At 54.3% G+C, this 16338-nt stretch overlaps 1 protein-coding gene across 1 annotated transcript; it reads left to right on the top strand.

Annotated features, from left to right (window-relative positions):
* Positions 1–6680: 6680 nt before the first annotated feature.
* LOC102462751 (keratin, type II cytoskeletal 75-like) lies at positions 6681–16338 on the top strand. Its single transcript, XM_006122699.4, has 9 exons — positions 6681–7319; positions 9853–10064; positions 11676–11736; positions 12248–12343; positions 12474–12638; positions 13304–13429; positions 14056–14276; positions 14780–14814; positions 14925–16338. The coding sequence occupies exons 1-9, from the start codon at positions 6792–6794 to the stop codon at positions 15248–15250; spliced, it is 1770 nt and encodes a 589-aa protein (XP_006122761.2). The 5' UTR covers positions 6681–6791; the 3' UTR covers positions 15251–16338.

The following is a 16338-nucleotide window of genomic DNA, read 5'->3' on the forward strand; positions in this document are numbered from 1 at the left end:
TCTAGTCACTACCCGGAGCCAGAGCCAGCGGGGGGCTGACAACGTGGGTCCAGGGAAGGACTCCTGGCAGCGTCCTCAGGGTCCCATCCCAGTGGACACGGGGTCCAGCCAGGCTGGGACTCCGGACCTAGGCAGAGGTGGGGGACAGGTCCCGATCCCTGCCTCAGCAGCTGAATTCCAGGCTGAGGTGCAGGCAGACCCCTCCTTGCAGAGGCTGAGGGACCAGGCTGGCCTCCGTGCAGCTCAGCCCCGGGGGAGAGGTGGCCAGGAGAGATTCCTGCGGGAGCGTGGGCTCCTGTTCCGTGAGTGGCTCCCCCCCAGGAAGGCGAGGGCATGGAGGGTAGAGCGGCAGCTGGTCGTCCCCCGAAAGTATCGCCTCAAGCTGCTGTATTTGGCCCACGATGTCCCCGTTGGGGGCCACCGGGGGATCCGGAGCACCCGGCTGAAGCTGCTCCAGCACTTCTATTGGCCGGGAATCTTTACAGCCGTGCAGCGGTACTGCCGGTCCTGTGACTCCTGCCAGAGGGGCGGGAAGGCCCAAGACAGGAGGAACGCGGCTTGGGGGTCTCTACCCCAGATAGACCCTCTGGGCTTGCTGAGAGAGTTATGGGAGGGGAAGTCCTCCCTGGATGGAGCATCGGGGGTGGAAGCCGCCCTGGCTGTCCAGAGAAGGCTCGCTGGGCTCATGGCCCTGGCCCGAGAGACCCCGGCCAGAGATCAAGGCCAGCGGAAGGGTGGGTGTGACCCCCGAGGACAGGCCTGGGCCAGTCACCCTGGAGCGGGGCGGCGAGTGGACAGAGGGAAGCCAATTCATGTGGGGCCTCGCCACGGCCGGCCCGAGTCAAGGGGAGCACCCATGTCCTCAGGGCGGGTTCCCACGCAGAGGACCCGAACTTCCCTAGGTCACGAGCGGAGTGACCCTGCTCAGTTCGCTCTCGGAGGGGGGAGAACTGTGACGTAGTGGGGGTACCTGGCTGGTTTCTATGCTGCTGGCTCTGGGGGAACCCCCACTGGCTGCTGTGGGTACCACGACCCAGCAAAACAGGATGAGTCACTATGCAAACCAGTGGCCAGACACCCCCCATGGAGAGGAACAAAGGAAGGTGGAATGCTGCCTTGGCTGGGGGGCAGGGCTGGAAGTGAGGGAGTTGGTTGCTGGCTGTCGGAGGGCATGGAGGAGAGCCTAGGGAGAGGAGCTGGAGTTTAGGGGCCCAGTCTCCCCCATCTCAAGGGGGCCTGAGGCATCCTAGCCCAGTTCCTGTGACCAGATTACATCTGTGCTGCGCTGTGCTGGAGGAGCAGTAAACCACCCTCAATTCCACTGGCTGGTGCAGTCTGTTTGCGCCATTTCGGGGTGCAGGAGACGGGGGACCCCAACGCGCCGTCACAGCCTGCTCCCCCTTGTCTTGAGCCGTGACACTCCGAGAGGGGCAGGGGGTTGGGAAGGCTGGACCCTGGCTGGCCTGCCCTCCCCATAGAGCCTCGACCCCCCCAGTGTGGGCTCTTCCCCGCCCCGGAGCTCCCGGGGTGCAGGCAGTCAAGGGTCTGGCTCCAGCCACCCGGAGGCTCTGGGGGTAGGGTGGCCCCCAAGGTGCTGGAGTGCTCCCAAAAGTGGGGGGTCAGGATCCCCCACCGAGGTGGAGGCAGGCAGCCCATGTCCCAGCCCCCCGGCCCAGGGCAGGTGGAGGAGCATGGCCTCTCTCCCCCCCCGGCTCCGGCTGAGAGGAAATGAGCATCCGAGCTGCAGCCCGAAGAGCCCCAGGGACCCTCCACCAGCCCAGGGTGTGGGGGGCTGAGGGCAGCCCCCAGCCATGTCGCCGTCCCCTGGCCGGGCTGCATCCCCGAGCCAGGTCGGGGGGAGCCTGTGGGAGCCGGTGCAGAGTCCCGGCCCCTCCTCCTGCCCCCGGAGAGCCTGGGGAGCAGGGCTACGAGCCCGGGGTTGCTCTCAGCTCCCTGCACCCCACTCGGGGGAGGGTCTGCCGCAGCTCCCCACAGCGGCCTGGGCTCCCTGGCTAAGGCCTTGTGCCCCTTCCTCCCCCCTCCCCGATTTTGGCACCTCAGACTCAAGGCCCCTCCAGAAAGCAGAAGGGGCCTAGAGCTGGAGTGAGGGCGGCTTACATTTTGGTCCCTTTACCCCTCCCTGCCTCAGAACCCTCCCTCCCCCCCCAGCTCTCTGATTTCCCGACAACCTCCGTGTCACTCAAACACTGGCCTCCCCCACCCACAGAAGTCGGCCCAAAAACAGACTCCCCCCCCCCCCCCCACTGCGTCGCTCGCTCACGCCACCGGCCCGTCACCGTGCCTTCCAGTTTTCTAATAGAATGCCACGCCCTGGGGTCGGAGAGACCCGAACGCGGGCCCACCCGGGACCCCACGACCTTTCTGGGACCCTCCCGGCCTCATAGACTCATAGACTTTAAGGTCAGAAGGGACCATTATGATCATCTAGTCTGACCCCCTGCACAGTGCAGGCCACAGAATCTCACCCACCCCTCACGCGACTGCGAGGGGACGGGAAGTCAGGGTGTTTTCGCAGCCCTTCGGGGCTCGTCCCCAGTCATTGCTCCATCCCATTCTGACAGCCTGCAGGTCCTTCGATGTGCTCATCGTCAGGCTGGAGCGTTCCCAGGGGTAGGTGGCTGTGAGCTCACTCTGCCTGTGTCAACAGATTTGGCATGAATCATGTAGTCTTCAATTCGCCGGAATGCACCCACTGTCTCAGAGCGTCCCTGTGTGAACCTGATTGAAACGGGACCATCCCTTGGATTGTACTTCCACCTGCCAGCTGGATCCCTGGTGACGCCAGACACAAAGCCGGTGGCTTGCGGGAAGACAAGCCTTGAGAAAAAGCCAAGAAAGACGGTTGAGATGGCTAGCCCGCCTTCCCAGTAAGAGCCTAGATGAAAAGAGCCAAAGAGAAGGTAGGAAAATGGAGCACACGCAAGTACAAAAAATCCGGTGGTCGCAATCTAGCACCTTGCTACAAACAGTGTTGCAACCCACTTTCGGTTCTAACCCCCAAGCATTCAGAACCACCGGAAAGTAGCCTGCTTTGGCTGTCTGCAGCACAGTGACTCTCCCCCGCCTCCCAGAAAGTGTGAATGAAAAGAGATCTTGGAGGAGAGGTCTCTGAAAACATCCATGCCATGGTCTGCGGCCGGCAAACACGCCAACAGAATGTTGGGGATCATTAAGAAAGGGATAGAGAATGAGAAAATATCGTATTGCCTCTCTATAAATCCAAGGGACACCCACTTCTTGAATCCTGCATGCAGATGTGGTCGTCTCATCTCCAAAAAGATCTATCGGCATTGGAAAAGGTTCCGAAAAGGGCAACAAAAAGGATCAGGGGCTTGGAAGGAAGAGCGATTAAAGAGACGGGGACTTTTCAGCTTAGAAAAGAGGAGACAAAGGGGGGAAGTGATAGAGGTCTATAAAATCATGACTGGTGTGGAGAAAGCGAGTAAGGGAAAGTTATTTACTTGTTCTCAACATGAGAACTAAGGGTCATCCAATGAAATGAAGAGGTAGCAGGTTTAAAACAAACAAAAGGAAGTATTTCTTCATGCAACACACAGTCAACCTGTGGAACTCCTTGCCAGAGGATGTGGTGAAGACCAGGACTTTACAGGATTCAAAGAAGAGCTAGATAGATTCATGGAGGTGAAGTCCATTAATCCACGATGGGTAGGAATGGTGTCCCTAGCCTGTTTGTCAGAGGGTGGAGATGGATGGCAGGAGAAAGATCGCTTGATCACTACCTGTTCTGTTCTCTCCCTCTGGGGCACCTGGCTTTGGCCAATGTGGGCAGACAGGACTGTGGCTACATGGACCTTTGGTCTGACCCAGTCTGGCCGTGCTTATGTTCTTATTTATTTTGAGATGAAAACTATTTTAACCAGGCTGTTTAGTGAGCGCGACAGGAAAACTGGCCACAGCTTGCATGGCGAAATTGAGACAGGCCATTGTCACAATTAAGGCCGAGTGTCACTGGTTGATTGGGTAATCATTTTAATTTCACAAGGAAATGACGATTTGACAAGGGCCTGTTAAACACACTTAGGAGATTTCCTTCACTCTACTGGCGAGGCGAGGCAAATACCAGCGCACCGAACACATGGGCAGAGTTAGTTGTGGCCTAAACCTGAACGCTCTTGCGCGTACCCAAGTCAATGGGAGAGGAAGGGGTTTAGTGAATACCAGGCATGGTCAAGCAACTCTGTGTAGCGCACCTGATTTTAAGAGTTTCAAAGGTCTGGAAAATCCACCAGGGTTTGTAAGCCGTGTCTGAGCAGGGCAGCGGAGACGGGAGTTTGTCGAGTTTCATAGAGCCAGCACAGGGCTTAAGCAGCATCAGTTTCCGGGTGAATTTCGTCTCCTTTGTTTCTTCCAGTAAAACGAAGACTGAGCAGTTTCACAGCAAGTGAGGGGACGGTCGCGCCCACAGGGTAAGGGCAGCTGTGAACATCTCAGGCATAGTTCGTGATAAGGAGCACGCCTGTGCAGCCGCGCACAAAAAATCTTCCCCAGCCCATCTGGCTGCTCCGGCAGGCGGGGCCGGCTGAGACAGCGTCGTGGGGGAGCTGCTGGGGTGGGGGGCGGGACCTGCCGTGGCAGGGAGGGTGGGGTCCACTCCGGCGGCTGGACGCGGGACATGCTGCATGGTAGGGAAGGGGAGGGGGTTTCTGCTCTGGCAGCCGGGAACGTGTGTCCAAACCAGCACCCGTGGCCTCATATTGGCGCACAAGCCAAAACTCCCTCTGCACAGTTGGAAAATTGTAGGGGGACCCCTGATCTCTGTGTAAATCCATACAAACCCCCCTGAATGGGTGAGATCAGCCCCGAAGAATGGGGGGTCGTGGTGGCCAGGGGGGTCCCCGGGTATCAGGGAGAGAAGGGGGGTGAGCCGACTTATTACCTCACTCAACGCTCAGGGATTTCCAGGCTGTCTCTGTGACATTATCTCGGCTTTTCTCTACTTATGTGTCCAGATGGGCAGCTGACGCAAATCCAGAGTCTCATTGATTTTAGTGGAGTTATTGCGGAATCCCAGAACAGTAGAACGGGAAGGGGCCTCCAGATGTCATCGAGTCCAGCCCCCTGCCCTCACGGCGGGACCAGGCACCGTCTAGATCATCCCTGACAGGTGTGTGTCCAGCCTGCTCTTAGATATCTCGTGATGGAGATTCCACAACCTCCCTAGGCAATTTATTCCAGTGTTTAACCACCTGGACAATGAGGAAGTTTTTCCTAATGTCCAACCTCAACCTCTCTTGCTATTTCAATGTATCCCCAGTTCCAGCCATGTCAGCGCTGCCGATCCTGTCTACTTTTCTACAACATCTCTGGTTTAGGTTTCTTATCCACCAACACCTTCTCAAACGCATTTTGGGTCCTGAGCCTTTTTGAGTCTCTGACACTCATTTAAGGCCCTCACGAGAGCTGAACACTTTGGGAAATCCAGTCCAGCGGTGCGAAGCACCATGGTGATTCATGAGTCTCGTGTAGCATGAAAAGAAAAGTCTCAGAGGGGTCGCCGGGTGAGTCTGTAACTTTAAAAACAACGAGGGGTCCTGTGGTACTTTAGGGTATGTCTACACTGCGCACGGGGGTGGAAATAACAGAAACCGAGAGATCGATAGATAGATATAGAAATGTGTGTGCTTGTGTCCCACTCATAGCTTTTGATGTGAAAACGTGGATGTTAAAGGCAGGGGAAATTGGCTTTGTAGTGCGCCAACCAGTTACTGTCTTCATTCAAGCCCAGGATAACAGTGTCAAATTTGTAGATGAATTCCAGTTCTGCAGGCCTGCTCTGTAACTGGCTAGTGAGGTTCCTTTGTGGAACAATGGCTACTTTTAAATCCATGCTTGAATGGCCAGGCAGGTTAACACGTTCCCCTACAGGTTTGTGTGTGTTACCATTCCCAATGCACCTGGCAGAGGCGCACTGCTGGCGCTCGATGGCACAGATCACATTGGTGGACGTGCAGTTGTAGGAGCCCCTGATGTGGAGGCTGACGTGGTTACATCCTGTTGATGGTGTCGCTTGTATAGATGTGTGGACAGAGCTGGCAAGGGGGGTTGTGGCAGGGGTTCCTGGGTGACTGTCAGAGGTGTGTTGTGGGTCTCGCCAGGTTTGTGCGCTTGAGGGATCCTGTAAAACGAAAGTGCCAAAAAAGCTGACAACAGAACGTTTGATTCTCTCTCTCTTCTGCTGCCGCAGGGAGTGGAGGGAAGCAGTTTTGCACGGGAGCAGGACCGATCGATCGGATGGCCTGCTCGCTTTGGCACAGAGCGACCCAGGCGACCTTGCTCTGAAGGGAGAGCCGGGACTGCCAGGACGAGACTCGGCCCTGACGAAGTGTAAGGCTGGAGCGAACCGGGTGACCGCAGCGCGTTCCCGCGGTTGGGTCCTTCGGGCCCCGAATGACGTGCACCGGCCGTGCCCTCGTTCACACTGCTTCTCGTCTTGCCCAGGCAGAGGCCTAGAGGCGACAGTTATTTCCAAACAGTCGCCGTGTTGCTCAGAGATGCAGCAATCGCTTTGCACTGGGGTGTGGCGAAGGGATGACCTCACTGTTCGCACCGCTGCAGGGCATGCCTTGCCCAATTCATCAGGCAGATAATCCGCCTCGTCAAGCCAATCCCAATTGTTCAAGCAAATAAAAGAGGCACCCTCAGCCTCGGAGAACAGAGGTGCATCCTTCTCTTCATTGCTCTGTACTCTCCAGAAACCTCTCTCCTTCCTTCCTTCCTCCCGTGACTTCGGTTTACCCAGACCCACGACAATGTCCCACCAAGCCAGCATCAGACTCCAGGGCGGCAAACGCGGCTTCAGCGCCTGCTCTGCCGTCGTCCCAAACAGCTGCCGTACCAGCTACAGCTCGTATTCGGTGTCCCGGGCCAGAGGCTGCGGCGCTGGCGCCGGCAGGGCTGTGGGCGCCGGCTCTGGCTTCGGCAGCCGGAGCCTCTACAATCTAGGTGGATCTAACCGCATCTCCATGGCCGGAGGCAGCGGTGGCTTTCTGTGTGGCGCTCCTGGACCGGCTGGCTTTGCGGGAGGTGCCGGCTACGGGTTCGGTTGTGGGGCCGGAGCTGCTGGCGGCTATGGGTTCTCTGGAGCCGGGTTTGGTGGTGGACGAGGTGGCCCTGGGTTCCCAGTGTGCCCCCCTGGCGGGATCCAAGAAGTAACCATCAACCAGAGCCTCCTGAAACCTCTCAACGTGGAGCTCGACCCCAGCATCCAGAGAGTGAAGCAAGAGGAGAAGGAGCAGATCAAAACCCTCAACAATAAATTCGCCTCCTTCATTGACAAGGTGAGAGAGACGACTTCGCAGCTCTTTTGCCTGGCTGGTGCCGCGGGGAGGGACACACCTGCATTTCCTTAGCAGGAGGGCCCTGCCGGATTCACAGCCTTGCAAAACGCATCTTGGGGTGTGAAATCCGGTGTCCTCTCGGGGAATTTGCCTCTTTGTGTGCTGCTGGACACTACAGATTTCCTGGGGGAGCCGCATGGCTCAAGTGGGGGTCCTGACCCAAAGGGGAGTTGCAGAAGGTTCTTGTAGGAGGGCCGTGGGATTGCCCCTTTACTTCAGTGCTGGGTAACTGGAGAGCGAGGCTTGTAATGTGGGCCGGGTACCCAGCTCTGAAGGCAGCGCTCCGCCAGCAGCAGTGCCGAAGTCAGGATGGCAATCCCATACCCATTCGCTCTGACTTCTGTCCTGCTGCCTTCAGAGCTGGGGGCCCAGACAGCCGAGGGTGCTGAGTGGGCCCAACTCTGCTGGCAGCAGCACAGAAGTAAGGGGGGGGAGGGTCAGCAACATCTCAGGCTGTCCTTCCTTCTGCACTGCTGCTGGTGGTAGCCCTGCCTTCAGAGCTGGGTTCCCGGCCAGCAGCCGCTGCTCCCCAGCTGCCCAGCTTGGAAGGCAACGCTGCTACCAGCAGCTGGGCAGAAGGTAAGGGCAGCTGTGTGCAACCCCCCCCCCCCCACAGTAATCTCACACCCCATGGCTCCTTTTTGGGTCAGGAGCCCTCCAATGATGCCCCCATGTGATTTCAGATGTAACTATCTGAAGTCATGAAATATGCCATTTAAAAACTCCCGTGACCACGACAGTGACCCAAATGGACTGTGAATTTGGTAGGGCTCTGTGGCTTTATCCACTCGCAAATAGAGCCGGGCGGGGAGAATCTATCAGCCCCTTTTAGCTGACATTTGCATCTGGCCTGGAGAGGCTCTTACTGAATATCTATTAGCTAGAAAATGGCCAGGGAATGGAGCTGTATCCATGTAAGCTAACAGGGAACCAGACTAGTGTTCCCTGTAAGTTGAGTGCTTGGGCGGCTGCCCAAGACACATTCAAATGCCGCTCAGCTGATTAGCAGAGCGCCCCCCGCTGGCAGCCCGTGTGTCTAAGGGTGGTGCACATCTGCCCATATATTGGTGCACAGAACAAAATTTATTCTGCACCCAGATGGAAAAATGAGAAGGCACACAGAACCAGACCTCCAGACTTGATAATACTGACACGTGAGTGGGTCTTTTAGAGTCAAGGTATTGGGAGGACTTAACCAAATCATCTCTTTGCGGATTGCAGTTAGATTTGCCAGAACAAACAGAATCAGGGCAGAACAAAACCCACTTCTCATTCTTGTTGAGCAATCCGCCTGCATTTGTGCTCAGAGCCAATGTGACATTGTCATTCTCTACACTCGGCTCCTTTAAGGAGGATCATAAATACCTGAGATTTATTTTCCACTTAGACGTTAATTGTCCCCTGGCCTTGTCCCATGTCCCGCATACAGCCTGTCCGTCTCCATCTCATTTTACAGCCACTTGGAGCAGGCGTCAATAATTTCAGAGGGCACAGATATCTTGCCCTGGCTGCTCAGTGGAGAGTCCACAGGATGGTTCGGGGCGGCTGCCCCAGGCCCTGCACTTTGGGGGGCCCCCACGGTGGCAGCCTCCACCATCCTGTGGACAGGCCTTGTGCTGGGCAGCAGCAGAGGTCACCCCAACCCGCACTCTCCCTGGAAGTGGGAGTCACAGTGGCCCCAGCACAAGGCAGAGAAGTGGGGTGCAGTGGGCCAGGAGAGGGGGCAGTGGGGCAGGCTGCCGGGTCACTCCGGCTCCCATCGCCATAGAGAGGACAGGGGAGGTGGCCCTCACTGCCACCTAGCCCCCCAGTAATCCCCTGGCTCATGTGGTGCAGCACAGGGGGCAAGGGGAAGGGCAGAAGCAGGAAGGGGCGGGGCAGGGGCGGAGCTTGGGAAAAAGGAAGGGGTGGGGCAGGGGCGGAGCTTGGGAGAAAGAAAGGGGCGGGGCAGGGGTGGAGCTTGGGAGAAAGAAAGGGGCGGGGCAGGGGTGGAGCTAGGGAGAAAGAAAAGGGTGGGGTAGGGGTGGAGCTTGGGAGAAAGAAAGGGGCGGGGCAGGGCAGGGGTTGGAGCTGAGGTAGGCGGGGGCTGCGGGAGGGGGTGCACTTGGGCCCACGCCTGGGGCACGGGGGGGCGATGGCCCAGGTCCCGTGCCCCCCCAGGGATGGCCGTGGGGGAGGTATATTCTCTAAGGAACAGGGGGAAATGGCTTCTAATTACATTGTAACTTGGGCAGGATCCTTGAAGTCAAATTTGCTACACTCACTTCCCAGCTGAGGAGCTGGCCTAGGCTATTTTCTTGCCAGCGCCAGCTTGCTCGCTACCTCCTAGGAGCTCGGCGGGAGCTGAGAGCACTCAGCATCCTCCACCTGCATGGCCGTTCCCCCGAAACGAGCCGTATTATTGTCATGCTTTTCTGGATTTTTATGCCCCCTTCTCCCTCTTAAGCATCTTCTGCATCCTCGTGCATTTCAGGTCCGATTCCTGGAGCAGCAAAACAGGGTGCTGGAAACCAAATGGAGCCTGCTGCAGGAGCAGGGACAAAAAACGGTGATGAACATCGATCCCCTCTTCGAAAATTACATCAGCAATCTCCGGAGGCAGCTGAACACCCTGACGAACGACAGAGGAAGACTGGAAGGGGAGCTGAGCAACATGCAAAACGTGGTGGAGGATTTCAAGAACAAGTAAGACCTTCCCTTTCACCTGTTTCCTATTTCCACAGGTGCTGGGGTGCTTATATAAAAAAATATACAGGGCCTCCGTGTAGTAATATCCAGCCGAAAAGGGAGGGGCAAGGCTAACAAATTTCCAAGTTTGCATCTTATATTGTTTGGACGTTTGCCACTTCCCCATAGTTAAATTAGAAGAACATAAGAGCAGCCAGACGGGGTCAGAGCAAAGGTCCATCCAGCTCAGTGTCCTGTCTGCCCACAGCGGCCAATGCCAGGTGCCCCGGAGGGAGTGAACCGAACAGGGAATTCTCACATGATCCCTTCTCTGTCATCCATTTCCAGACAAGCAGAGGTTAGGGATCATTCCTACCCATCCTGGCTAAGAGCCATTGATGGACCTAACCTCCCTGGATTTGTTTAGCTCTTTTTTGAACCCTGCTAAAGTCCTGGTCTACACAACATCCTCCGGCAAGGAGTTCCACAGGTTGACTGGGTGCAGCATGAAGAAAAACTTCTTTTTGTTTGTTTTAAACCTGCTACCTCTTCATTTCATTGGGTGACCCCTAGTTCTTGTGTTATGGGAACAAGGAAATAACTTTTCCTTATTCGCTTTCTCCACACCGCTCGTGATTTTATAGACCTCTGTCCTTGCCCCCCTTCGTCTTCTTTTTTCTAAGATGAAAAGTCCCCGTCTTTTTAATCTCTCTTCATAGGGCAACTGCTCCAAAGCCCTCCTCATTTTGGTTGCCCTTTTCTGAACTTTTTCCAACATTAATTAGGACCATTAAACATCTCTCTGTTGAGTGAAGGGACACAAGAGGTCGGGAGGTAGCAGTATTTTGTGGATGACAAGTTCCATCTAGAATCTGCGAGGATTTAGGGAGGCAATTACTGGTGTGAGTAAAAACATCCATGCGCTTTAGACTTTGGGAGGCTGCCTCCTTAAACTCTTAGGCTGTGTCTAGACTGCAGGGTTTTTTCCGAAAAAAGTAGCCTTTTTTCGAAAAAACTTCACCTGCATCTAGACGACAGCCGCAGTCTTTCAAAATTAAATCAAAAGAACGCGGCTTTTCTTTCGACAGCGGTACTCCTCATTTCACGAGGAAGAACGCCTTTTTTTCGAAAGTGCTCTTTCAAAAAAAGGCGCTCTGTAATGCAAACTGTGCTTTTTCGAAAGAGAGCATCCAGACTGTCCGGGTGCTCACTTTCGAAAAAGCAGCTTGCTTTTCCGAAAGTACCGATTGTAGTCTAGATGCTCGTTTTCGAAAGAAGCTTTTTCGAAAGTATCTTTCGAAAAAGCCTCTTTCGAAAGAGGCTTGCAGTCTAGACGTAGCCTTAGGGAAGAAACAGTGAGAACGAGGGACAGCCAGGAAGCGAGAAACTCTTCAGACAGTTGTCTGGGCAGTAGTTGTCCAGAGACACGGCTTTGCATGTTTTTCTCTGGTTTTGCCTCGCCGCACGGCACACCGCCTGCGCCTCCTGCACACGGAAATTCAGATCCCGGGGACAGCAGAGAGCGGCATGCTCGCCACCTGCTCTTTGGGGCGTTTATTCTGACAGGCTGCGATTGTCTCTGTCGATGACTTGCCTAACAGCGACCCTCCCTCTGCCCCATTCTCTCAGGTACGAAGATGAAATCAACAGGCGCACGGTGGCGGAGAATGACTTTGTGACACTCAAGAAGGCAAGTGACGGTCGTGCGGTCCCAAGCCTTGAGATTGTCTTTCAGCAACACCTGGGGCCGAGGGACCTGGGGAAAGGGGGAGGGAGGCTCCGGGCCCCTCCTAAAAGGGGCGGGGCTTTGGGCAAGAGGCTAGTCTCCCCCCATAGGCCATTCTGCACTGCCCGGACCACGTGGCCACTATTGAAAAGGGCCCAGACCTCCGGCTACCACTGCGGCTGCAGTAGCAGTGATGCTGGCCATGACTCCCAGACCAGGCCTGGGGGCAGCTGCCCTGTTTCCTCCCCACATTGACAACCCTGCCTAGAGATCCGGGCACCACGGTGCTAGGCGGTCTCCGGACACAGAGCAAGAGGCGGGCCTTGCCCCAAAGAGCTTGCACTAGAGAAGACGGACAAAGGGAGGATTCTTAGTCCTATGGTATAGACGGGGGACTGCAGCACAGGCAGGTCCCAGGGAATCCGGAGCATTGCTGGTGAAAGAACTTTGCTCATGACCCCCGCTTCCCTTTCAGGATGTGGATGCTGCCTACATGAACAAGGTGGAGCTAGGTGCCAAGGTGGACTCCCTGACGGACGAGATCAACTTCCTGAGAGCCCTGTACGAGACGGTAAGTCCCGGTCTCCTGCCGTCTCTGCCAGCGGCTGAGTGGTCCCAGCAATGGTCCAAATTCTGAAGCTTGTTTGCGACGAGTCTTTCCCGATCTTGATTGTTGTTTGTGGGGCGGGCACGCCTTGCAGGAGCTGAACCAGATGCAGCAGCATGTCGGCGACACCTCTGTCGTCCTGTCCATGGACAACAACCGAAGCCTGGACCTGGACAGCATCATCCGGGAGGTCAAGGCGCAGTACGAGGATATCGCCAACAGGAGCCGAGCTGAGGCCGAATCTTGGTACCAAACAAAGGTGAGTCACCATTGTGGTATACGACTGTACCCATAGCCGTGTGCAACCGTGGATAGTAACCATAGCGATGTACAACCGTGTACGGTAACCATAGCCGTGTGCAACCATGGATAGTAACCATAGCGGTGTAAAACCGTGTATGGTAACCATAGCAGTGTGCAACCATGGATAGTAATCATAGCGGTGTAAAACCGTGTATGGTAACCATAGCAATGTGCAACCATGGATAGTAATCATAGCGGTGTACAACCGTGTATGGTAACCATAGCAGTGTGCAACCATGGATAGTAATCATAGCGGTGTACAACCATGTGTAGTAACCATAGTTGTGTACAGTGATAGTGATTATAGAGGTGTACAATCAGATATTGTAACCATTGCGATGTACAACCATGTATAGTAACCCTAGAGGTGTACAACCGAATGTGCTGTTTGGAACTCAGCCCTCTGAGGGGTGAGGGTTGGGTTCCAATCAGAGGCACCTTCGGTTGTAGGCCGCTATTATTAGTGCTTACTTGTTTGTGTGGCTGCGCGTTCAGAAGTACCGACCGGGGTTGCCGAGGCGACCGATTGTACTGGACGCCACACACACGTAATGCCATGCATTGCCTGCCCCAAAGAATGTGGACTTTAATGAGATATGTGTGTCCTTCTGTGCATGGCAGTATGAAGAGCTGCAGCTGACCGCGGGCAGGCACGGGGATGACCTCCGCAACACCAAGCACGAGATCTCAGAGCTGAACCGGAGCATCCAGAGGCTGCGGGCTGAAATCGATGGTGTGAAAAGACAGGTAGGCGCGGCGGAAACCACAGGGGGGTGTTTTCTGTGCGGGCGTTTCATTGTCTCAGGTCCAAGACTTGGGACCATCCTACCCCTTAAGAGAGGGTCAAATGCACCCTCGCCGATATCGGCTGTGGTCCCTCGGTCCCCTTGGATCGCAGAGTAAAGATGCCATCAAGAAGTTCACCTGATATTTCTGCCTCTAAAGAAAGCGAATAAACGACTGTCAAGCAGAACCGACTGCCGTGTAAATGAGCGTCACTCCCCTGAACTCAATACATCCAGTGGCATGATACACCGTCTGGCGAGCCGGACCCCAAATGGTTAAGCTACACGAACCTATCCCGAATGTTCCTTCCCTTGCAGCCCCTTAGCCAGAACCGGTGAATTGTTGTCAAGGTGCTAGATTAAACCACAGAGAGAGAAATTCTCAGTGGGATAAATCACTGACACGAGCACTGGAGTGAGGATGAGTGACACCAGCTGCTGATCAGTCCTAAAGTTGATGGGTGGGGATGAAATCCCCAGAGAGGAATCCCCTTTCTCTGCAGCCATGCCGGTTCAATTTCATCCGAGGAGGGCCAAAGGGTCTGATGTTTCTGTGGAAGTGTAGCTAGCTTGTCTTCTGTCCCACAGTGCGCCAACCTGCAAGCGGCCATCACCGAGGCAGAAGAGCGTGGAGAACTGGCCCTCAAGGATGCCCGAGAAAAACTGGCTGATCTGGAAGATGCCCTGCAGAAGGCCAAGCAGGACATGGCCCGCCAGCTGCGGGAGTACCAGGAGCTGATGAACGTCAAGCTGGCCCTGGATATCGAGATCGCCACCTACCGCAAGCTGCTGGAAGGAGAGGAGAGCAGGTAGGTGAAACGCAAACCCTTTGTGTCCAGATTGTAATAAGTGCCGAACGGCCAATTGCCCACCTGAAGCCAGTGGGAACGGCAGGTGCCCCACAGTCCTGAAAACTCCTTCCCGAGACACGTCATTTCCTGCTGGAATCAATTTAAATCTGAACAGAAACCTGTTTTGAAATGTGGCTGAAAAGTATCTGCGATTTGAGTCATTCGCAAAGGTGATCGTTCCCTTTGTCAAGCGGTGTGCAGGGAAGTTGCAATGTTTTGAAGCATCAAAACACAACTAGAAAAAACCCTTGAAGACTAGTCTAAATTTCAGGCCCAACTTTTTTTGTTTTAGTTGGAAAATTGAGGTTTTGGTGCACTGAAGGGGCCTGTTTTCTGCATGCCAATTTCAACTCCTTAAGGAAAAACATTAATTGATGTTTTATTTTTGCTTTATCTTCCACCATCTCTTGCCAACGAATGTGACTTGAATTCTTACGGTGCTCTCTTCTGTCCTCGAACAGGCTGTGTGGAGATGGTGTTGGAGCCGTGAATATCTGTAAGTCATTTCAAGGTGTACATTTTACCACTGCTTTGCTTTCGTCACTCTCCGCCTCTCGGTGGCCACCGCACCATGAGATCTAAATGAACGGCGCTTTCTTTTTGCAGCTGTGGTCTCCTCAACTGTTGGAGGCGGATATGGAGGCAGAAGCGGTGTCTGCTATGGTGGCGGAAGCGGTCTCGGCATGGGAGGAGGAAGTGGTGTCTGCTACGGAGGCGGAAGTGGTCTCGGCATGGGAGGAGGAAGCGGTGTCTGCGTTGGAGGCGGAAGCGGTCTCGGCCTTGGAGGCGGAAGCGGTGTCTGCGTTGGAGGTGGGAGCTTCAGCTCTGGAAGTGGAAGAGGCGTCGGTGGGTTGAGTCTTGGAGGCGGAAGTGGCTCTAGCGTGAAGTTCGTCTCAAAGACCTCTTCCACCCGGAGAAGCTACAAAAGCTAAAGCTCAGATTGCAACGCCCTCGCTCCCCGAAAGAAATAGCGCTCTGATTTCCTGATGCCGATACGTTCCTCACCCATAATGGGGCCACCGCCACGAATCAAGGCGACTTTTTCTAACCTTCACTTTACAAACCAAGCTTAAAAAATGTTTGAACTTTCCAAACATTGTCTTGAACCTGTTCTTTTTTCAGTCTTTATTGTCTCTCACGTAGCCACCTAGAAGCCCTGTCCAACAAGAAGGGAAGTATACATTTCTCCAACAGAATGCTGACAAAATGAATGTTTTTGACAAAGCCAAATATTTCTGTTAATTTTCACCCCCAAACGTGCAGCCACACACACCAGCATCTCCTCCCTGAATGCTGAAAAGTGTCTCCAAATTTGGTTTACGTCAAAAATATTCAGTGGAAGGGCTACCTTTTTTTCTAGTGAAATAGTGAATTTTTGTATGGAAAAAAAAAGAGGTCTCCAATTTCTGAATACCTCTGGTGATTACACTGTTTCTCCCATTTCTAGTGCAACCAGCAAAGCCACCCTTCTTTCCACATATATTTTCCTTTTTCTCCAGACCAAGTGGCGCGTGTAATTCCATATTTTTTTAGGCAAAGATCAATTGTGTAAGTTGTAGAATGGCAAGTGAACCATTAGGTTAAGCACTGATTTTTTGATTCTGAGCATTCATTTCTTATCCAAACATAGTGCACATTTCAAAAAGAGGTCTCTGTGTCCATTATAGGACACGATGCACATGGCTCTCTCTTCATAGTGATTTGTGTCATCCTGATGGTTCAGTATTCGGTGAAACCGGTGGCCGCTTGTCTAGAAATTTACAACCCAGACTAGCGTAGCTCATCCAGATTCCACTGAGTTCTGTTTCTGCAACTTGTTCTGCATTTGCCGCCTTTGTTGCTCCTCCTGCATGTATTTCCCCGTTTTATTTCCAATCAACTTGGAACTTTAGTGGTCTGGCCTTATGTTGTATATAAAATTTGTTGTGCTATTGTTTGTTCTTTGGGTGCAGGAGCTCATGTTGTTGGAAACTTCATGTTGCTTTCCAGTGTTTGTCTAATAAAATGCATATGTCATTTA

The sequence above is a fragment of the Pelodiscus sinensis genome, chromosome 19, assembly GCF_049634645.1.
Source record: "Pelodiscus sinensis isolate JC-2024 chromosome 19, ASM4963464v1, whole genome shotgun sequence".
Lineage (NCBI taxonomy): Eukaryota > Metazoa > Chordata > Testudines > Trionychidae > Pelodiscus > Pelodiscus sinensis.